This window comes from Cephus cinctus, unplaced genomic scaffold, assembly GCF_000341935.2.
Source record: "Cephus cinctus unplaced genomic scaffold, Ccin1 Ccin1_scaffold0337, whole genome shotgun sequence".
NCBI classification, from domain to species: Eukaryota; Metazoa; Arthropoda; class Insecta; order Hymenoptera; family Cephidae; genus Cephus; species Cephus cinctus.
The window spans coordinates 14654-23040 of record NW_014333031.1 but is presented as its reverse complement, the minus strand read 5'-3'; the positions used below and the strand labels follow the sequence as shown (position 1 = coordinate 23040).

Here is an 8387-nt window from a genome sequence, read left to right as displayed (position 1 = left end):
TGCGCAATTCTGCGAGATAACGTTCGAGGTCAAACGGACTGAGGGCTGACGTCCGAAACCTGCACGAACGTGCACGAGTCCGTCGAAGCTTCTGGAAGGCTTACCGGGGTGGGGGTCAAGGGGCTGTCTCAAAACGTCGAGCGAGAGGACCGCCGGCTCTGGGAGCGAACCTTCCCGACTTAGCATGGACACGAACCGTCGAAGCTTCCAGAATGTTCTAGAAGGTTCTAGAATGTTCTAAATGGTTCTCGATCGTGTGTAATTCCCGGAATCGAGCGCAAAATTCCCGGAATCGAGCAAAAATTCTTGGAATCGAGGGTTCTGATGACGTCACTTTCAGAAATCGTAGAGCTCACGACGGCAACTTAGCACGGACACCCACCTTCGAAGGTTCTGGAGTGTCGGTATATGTCGGTTACAGGTCTCCTGGTCCAGAACTCCCAAACTTATACTACTATCGTAGCATCACATTCGCAAACAATAATTCGTTCGAAAACTCAGCGTCACATGGAAATCGTACTAGATCGGATCAGGGTAACACTGCGAGAGGTTCTTCAGGAAACTCAGCCTCCGGTGAATGTCAGTCTAACTCTCAAAATATATTATCTTCAGGATCATACTTTTTTCCCATCGGGATTGCCCAGACTTTCATAGCTCAATAATTAGACACCCTTACCTCTCGATAGAGATGAAATGGTACCTGATGTAAACGTAGCACCATTTATCCAAAACTATTTATAAAAAACCACCTCTGCACGTCACTCCCTACCATTCTCTCATCATCGATAATTTTAGAAATTTCTCTTAATACAACTGTTATGAATCTGTCATAAATTCTTATTTCTAGATCCTCCATCTCGTCGAAACCCTCCAGCACGAACTCGTTCGGTCGCTCTTTGTTTGGTCCCTTCATTTTGCAAACTGATGCTGTAGCACGGACGTAGTCTGCAGATCAATTTTTTAATTCTTCTTCTAGCACAGCTTACATTCTCGAGTATCTCCTATGAGTGATTCGGCATCCACTGCGACAGTCGACCGTCTCGATGCACGTGTGTGCGTGCGTTATGACGTTCGAGTGAGGGCGCAGAGCCTAAAGCTCATTCTTCTAGGAGCTCTCAGAGAATGAACACGCATCTCTAAAAATGGTCGATTCACGAATTCTTCTAATTGGTAAGTGTGCTTTCCAATGCGCGCTAGTTAGGCTGATCGTGAACAGAGAGTCTTAATTTATTTTTCTCGATTTATTTCAGTTCACGGGGTATATTAACATCCAAAAAATAATAGGCCTCGGTGAAGTTTGGCGACGACGTCAGGAAAAAGGTTGGAAACTTCTTGAATAGGAAGAGTGGGAAGTCGAAGATATCTTCTCCATGAGAGTTCTCGCCGGTCTTCCTCCTTATTAGGATGAAGATGGGCGTTGGTGGTGGGAAGTTTCGACGAAATTCGACGGAATCGATTACCATCGATAGGCTCAAATCAAGCCGTTATAAAAATTTTAGCGCTCAATACTATCTCAATGCTGGACCAATTGTGAAACCTTAAATGGGTCGCTGAACTGTTCTGCGCACTACAAAAGCTGGCACGGAAATATTAGATTATTTCATTTTCTTTCAATGGTTTTGACTTTTGCCAGTAGCACGTCAGACTCTAGCATTGACCGTTACTTATAACTCTTGTTCTTTTCAGTTGTTTCGTTCCTACTGCTACGCTCCCAGGCTCGACACGGAAACGATAACAAATTGGACAAATGATTAATATCAATCGCAGTTGATTACGAATAAATGACCTTGAGACATTTCGCTGATTAATCGTACCTGGCGACAGGTAGAGTGAGAAAACAAAATGGAAAAAAATGAAAAATGAGCACGGAAAAGGAAAGGGAAGAAGTGAATTTCGGTCAGTTGGTGTTTTGCTCAAAGAATGGATTCGTTATTACTTATAACGAAAACTCGAGCTTATTGGTAATACAGCTCCACTTCTAATGAAAAATGATGACATGGAGGAATTATTGGTGGGAAACTGTGAAATACGACATCCATCGGATTCAATTTTATTTCACCCAATTCTCAAAATCTAATAATATGTCAACTGTTATGTCATATCAGAATTATATTAGCTGCCTTTATCTTAGGAATCCTACTTCACGAAGAAAATAAAGATGAACAAAATAGATAGAAAATACTTACCAATTAAATAACGTACGAAATCATTTCCCAAAACTTTTTAACACTTAATTTGCCAATATGTAGCAAAGTTTCTTTTGCTTTGAATTCCGATACATGTAATTTTATAGCACTGTCAACCCATCTGAATCCATCTGTCAATAATTATTGCATATAATGTTAAAAAAAAATATCAAAATTCTATTATACATTTCATGACAGGATACTATTATGAGCGTCAGAAGTTAATTGATCGAGTGCTTCCCATTCTATGGCTTCATTTTTTATATCCTTAGCATTTAGAAGCAATTGGGTACAATACTGTACATCTGTAAATAGGAGACAACAATTTTAGAATATTCAACAAATACTTATCAATAACCTCATTCCTTTAAGCACAAGATACTCGAAAATACTATTACTCTTACCGTTCATTGCACGTGAATGATCTTCTGCAGAGAGATTAATTATATAACAGATTCCTGTCTCTGTCCATTGTAAGGGTGCGGGTGCGTCAATCGCTGCTGCGCTGTATCTTCGGCGTCGGATGCTGTTGTTGCCGCTTGAATCAGTGAGCGCCTATATCGATTCGGATTCCCCGCGGAACATTTCCGAGCTACCCATCTAACCTCCCGTTGACGAGTCCGGTCGATGTTTTAAACTCACAAGGGGCTCTTCGGGCTAGGTGCATGCCGGTGTAATGTCAGTTATCTTTCTGCGATCGGCCAAGCAGGAGACTCTTTATTATTGTTTTTCACCCCTGGTGCAATTGGGTAAATAAATGGATGATTATATGGTGATGGTGCTTTTGAGAATAAAACGATTATACGCTAACGAGTGAGTAATTTCTTTTTCGTCCCCTAACCCATTACGGCGGAACACTGGTCGGAGCGGGACGATACTCCGGGACGCCGATATGGGCATCGGATGCTTCGATCGTACTAGTCCTTGGTTAGGCTTCGATCGTACTAGGCTTTGGCCGTGCTATGCCGGTGAGATGGTCGGAGCCCGATCTAGAATGGGGATTTTTTGCAACCGATGCTACTCCCATTGCGATAACAGGGTGACGTTGTCAGTACCCCATCGCGCTCATCAAATTAAAAAAAAAAAAAAAACATTTAAGAATGCGTGCCCGGTCGGGCACATATTCCTATTAACCTATCAGTACCAGCATTATGTAATTAAATTATTTATTTGGGTACAATACTGTACATCTGTAAATTGCAGACAGAATTTTGCCATTTGCCAGCCGCTCAAGTAACGACTTCAACGGACTCAATTATAACAGTTTAAACTCGATTCAAATGTATATTTTATTTTCTTGACGATAGAAGAAATTGAATCAAGATAAGAATATAAGTTGCGATTCCCCCAACAATCTACGAATAAAAATGTTTTTTTTTTTTTTTTCTTTGACATCTAATAATATTAAAACAAAAATCTATCCTGCCGATTAAAAATAACCTTAAGAAATACTTACAGCCTTAAGAAGCGTAGCGTCAATGGCAATTCCTCTGCCGTCAAAGGTATTGCTTCTGTGAAGCAATTGCAACGAAAAGAGTTGTAGCTGCAATCAAACCCACACAGTTTATCAAAAATTCCAAAATCCGTGATTATGCTTACTAGTATGCCGATAACACGATTAGAATACCTCTTGCTTAACGTCAAGGTCAGCTATGCGAATGAGCATCTTGTGAATAAGATTTCCTGTCTGTAGGGATTCGTTTTTCGTCGTCTCGCACGTAAATATTATTACAAGGAATTTTATGAAGTGATAAGTCATGGACCTCACGAAGTGCCAATACCAAATTTGATTCTTCGATTCAAGATTCTTCTTATTTATTTCTTGAAGAAGTAAAAAGTATATGCTAAATGTGACCTCGGTAAACGTTAGTGCGACAGTGGTGCCAATTTGAAAGCCAAAAACATTATTTAATTGCTGAACACTTTCGCTCAAGTCGTGATGTTTTTCCTTGAGTGATTTTAATTCCGACAAAATTATAGGATTTTGGTACCGGTGGTAGTCTCTGCGAAGAAGATGAGGTTTCCTGTTTATGAACTTTCGAAGATCCTGAAGATGCTTGTTGACGTTTTTAAACCCGGCATAAATCACGTAGACGCAGTCGACATAAATCATGTCCAGTGTGTACACCATTATTGTTAAATATAACCCAAAAGCATTTATCAAAATCCCTCTATTGTCCTGTGTATGACCACTTCCTACTTGTGCGAACAGAATAAGAAATCCGAAAATGTCCTTTGCATGGACCACCCGAGATATTTTTATTAAAGTTTTTTCCGGAAACTTCGAAGATATGACATTGAGCTGCTGAAGGAATTTTAATTTGGAATTTATATAGAACATGGAAGAAATACTTATAAGCAAAGTAAGGAACATATAGCAATTGCCTTGCAATAATCCGGGAACGTTTCTCTTTTCTAGGTCGTCGGTGAAATCAAACTCATACATTACATATGCTAGAGTCAGAATGGTCGCTAGCATTGTAATTAACGAACAAATGAATCTCCAGTTTGAATGTACGATTTGTCGTCTGTCCGATGTTATCTTGTAAGGGAAAAGTCCGAAGACACGACACATTAAGAAGCAGGGCTCCAGCAAAGACACAAAATCCCTTGCTTGAAAAAGTCGACACTCTTCGAACATCCTTTCGATCTTGCTTTCTCTACGCTGTGTATTTTCTTGTTTTTATTATTTATCAATTCGCATGTTCACGCCTTGTCGACGACAAGTGCTAAGTTGAGACTGAGTCGATGTGCCTGATCGTTTGTTAGCGATGTAGTAACCATGGCGATAAATCGATCAATTTTTATCACCCCGTGGGATGCACTTTGCATATTAATAAGGTATATGCAGTAGATTAGCAAACTACCCTTTTTTTTTTAAATTGACTAATCTCGTTCTACAGGTTAATTTCATTTTTCATTGATCGTATTTCATGCATGATCATTTTTCAATTACGTCGCATTGATGACGATCGTGTTTTTTTTTCTGTATTTTTAAGCGAAGGAATTTTGAAATATTTTATATATGAAATATATAACTATGAATATGGCAATTGAGCAAAATTTCGTTCAGGCAAGTTTGCACTGGTTACAAATTTTTAATTTCTCCAGATTCTCGCAACACGTTAAATAGGTGCCTCTGAATTGAATTAAAAATGAAGCTAGCTTGTAAAACACAATTAGTCAATTAAGCTAGAAAAATAAGGGTAACTTGCTCGTCTCTAGCTACTATCGATGTAGGATCGATATGCTAGATAGCCTTCGAGGCTCCTACTAATTATGAATATGACAAGACTATCACTATACTTTGCTTTATTGAATATTTAACGTATAGTCGTTCTAGGTACTATGTGATGGCCGCACGCGATATACGAATGAGCCAATCGTCACCTTAAGAAATTCTTGTCAGTTGCTCACCAGGAAATGAGGAGTGTCACCGAGACGATGGCGAACCCTGAGAGCCCTGCTAAAGTGTGGATAGGTGCGAATACCTAATAAGATGCAAGAAGAACTAATAAAGTTGACTAAAAAGTGTTACGTATTAGAGAAATGGCATTTTTTTGCTCTAATAATAATAATATAATCTAAAATGCAAAAAGAAAAAATAAGTCTGATAATTCTGCGAATTTTTATATTCAGTTACAAAGTGATAGGACTGGCTACGTTCTCGGTACGGTCCAAAAGCTTCAAGATTTTGAAAGACCCTAAGGTAGATACCGGAAACCATAATGGAACAGACGAAGACGGATCCCTTGATATTTCAATGCAATTTGTTTATTCGAGATTCGGTACCATGTATAACGTGTTACTCACCTGTTTCTTATTGGTGATGAATTACCTAAGCATTCCGTCCATCTACTCTGAATCGTATTCAAACACGACGCCACTGATTAGAGTGATTGTAGCGGCGCAGGCAGCTGGCGGTATCTTTGTGATGATCACAGCCATCTTGGTCTACACTGTCAAGCAGAAGACTGCATTGCGAATTGCTGGCAAGATCACACAGATGGATCATGTCTTGCTGAAGATGGATGATATATTTTGGGACGACTTCAGCATTTGGCTCTTTCTCTTGTTTCTGGGAAGCATTGCTCTTTGGATAAATCATTTGGTCTTGGAGGTAATTGCCTTCGATGAGAACATGATACCCTTGTTTAGCGTGACTGTTCCTAGCTTCATTGTCTACTGGCTGGTGCTTCAGTACACCTTCGTCTTGATTCTTATCGAACGTAGGTTCAGGATCATTAATCAAGCGCTACGTGCTCTGATCCCCAAGAGCAACCTCATGACTGATTGTTATCCAGGAATTCCTTTGAACCTGCCTGAATATATATTAGTCAATAATTCAACAATCAGAAGTATAAAGAAACTGCACATGGCTTACACGACACTTTGCGAAGTCTGTCTCGAGGTCTCCGAATATTATGGAGTTTCTATCCTACTCGCAATTTCTTATTATTTTTATTCTTTGGTCTACAACGCTTATTCCATTTTGGGTCCATTCGTCGTGTCCAGGGAGCAGATAAAACTTTTTATTCTACTAGACTCTATCTCATGGCTTATCATCCTTGTATTTCCTATCGCCGTTCTTACATGGAGCGTTACCAAGACAGTGAGTGAGGTAATGGCCGAATACTTTGACTAAAAGTTTAAATAATGAAATTCCTGAGATTTTAATTCTTTTAATTTTTTTTTTTCAGGCAAAACGAACCAGCGACGTTGTTCACGAGTTGTTACACAGCGTGCTGCACCGGGAAGCTAAAATTGAAGTAACGTCCAGTACTTCACTGACATTTATATATTTTTTTAAAATATTTAATTATTTCATGAAATATACGTTAATACAAAATTAATAAAATACTTGTAATTTTTGTTCCAGCTCAAATATTTCTCTCTTCAGCTTCTTCACAAGAACATTTCCTTCACTGCATTCGAATTCTTCACTCTGGACTTCACTCTGCTTCGTTCGGTGAGAAACAACGAGATGATGTCAACTTTCTATATTTTCATAAACTTCACGACTGTTGCAGATACTCAGTGCGACAGCCACTTACCTCATAATTCTTATTCAGTTCCGAATGAGCGATCCTTGGCAGTCCAGAAATCGCAACTCTTCTGCTTTATCTATGAGACATTGACAAATTTAAATAAAAACATATGGGTACTTCAAAATTTAATTGACAATTATCCTTTAATATTAATAGTCTTTTATTTATATCTTGTAACTTGGGCGCACCACGTTACATTAAGGTAGTAGTCTGGTCAAACGCACATTTTTTAGAGGTTTTTTTAGGATTTTTTTTATGAGAAAATAAAATGCGATCGTTTTGATTTTATAATATGTTGTTATTGACATCTTTAAGTATACAAAAAAAAAATTTATTTTTTTTTACAATGTTTTTTTCTAGTTTTGTGCCACCAAAGTGAGCATCTTAAAAAAAGACAGGTGGCTGGCCCAAGGGGTTTCAGCTGTTCTGGACATCTGAAACAAAAAATTCGGATTGTTTATTGTTCTGTAAGCTTATAATTCTGTCCCAGGCTATAATCAAACAATTTTTTTGAAAAATAACAAAACGGCGGACATTACGAATACAATCGAATGCCTTTTGGATTAAAGAATGCACCAAAGAATGCATTTCAAAGACTTGATAGAGTACTCACAGGACTTCAGGGAAATGAACTCTTTGTATATCTGGACGACATAGTTATTTACGCTAAATCCCTAGAGGCACACCAAATCAAATTCGAAGCATTGATGTCTAGACTCAATAATGCTAATTTGAAACTTCAGCCAGATAAATGCGAGTTTTTACGTAAAGAAGTTGCCTATCTAGGGCACATTATTGGAGAAAATGGAGTCAAACCAGATCCAAAAAAGGTAGAAGCAGTATGGAAATTCCCAGTTCCACGGAATCAGAAAAATGTTAAACAATTTTTGGGCTTAGCAGGTTATTATCGAAGATTTATTAAAGATTTTTCAAAAACTGCGAGTCCGATGACAAGTCTTTTGAAGAAAAATGTCCCATTTTTGTGGAAAGAAGAGCAACAAAAAGCTTTTAATACCTTAAGGGAAACACTTTGCAAAAATCCAATTCTTCAATTTCCAGATTTTAGTAAACCATTCGTTCTAACAACAGACGCCTCTAATTATGCGATAGGCGCTCTACTCAGCCAAGGTCCAATAGGGAGTGATTTACCAGT

At 38.5% G+C, this 8387-nt stretch overlaps 2 protein-coding genes and 1 long non-coding RNA gene across 3 annotated transcripts; 2 read left to right on the top strand and 1 right to left on the bottom strand.

The window, feature by feature from the left end:
• The first annotated feature begins 436 nt into the window (after positions 1–436).
• On the top strand, positions 437–2179 carry LOC112494243. The gene is made up of 2 exons (XR_003059489.1): positions 437–1170; positions 1251–2179. It is a non-coding gene; the product is annotated as an uncharacterized LOC112494243 (long non-coding RNA).
• Positions 2180–2303: 124 nt separating this feature from the next.
• LOC107267056 lies at positions 2304–4851 on the bottom strand. Its single transcript, XM_025084279.1, has 3 exons — positions 3814–4851; positions 3643–3729; positions 2304–2922 (listed from the first exon to the last, which is right to left on the bottom strand). Exons 1-3 carry the CDS (start codon positions 4825–4827, stop codon positions 2917–2919), a joined length of 1107 nt encoding a protein of 368 aa, XP_024940047.1. The 5' UTR covers positions 4828–4851; the 3' UTR covers positions 2304–2916.
• Positions 4852–5775: 924 nt separating this feature from the next.
• On the top strand, positions 5776–7461 carry LOC107267055 (putative gustatory receptor 28b). Its single transcript, XM_015738278.2, has 4 exons — positions 5776–6807; positions 6887–6955; positions 7066–7155; positions 7217–7461. Exons 1-4 carry the CDS (start codon positions 5776–5778, stop codon positions 7322–7324), a joined length of 1299 nt encoding a protein of 432 aa, XP_015593764.2. The 3' UTR covers positions 7325–7461.
• The last annotated feature ends 926 nt before the right edge of the window (positions 7462–8387 follow it).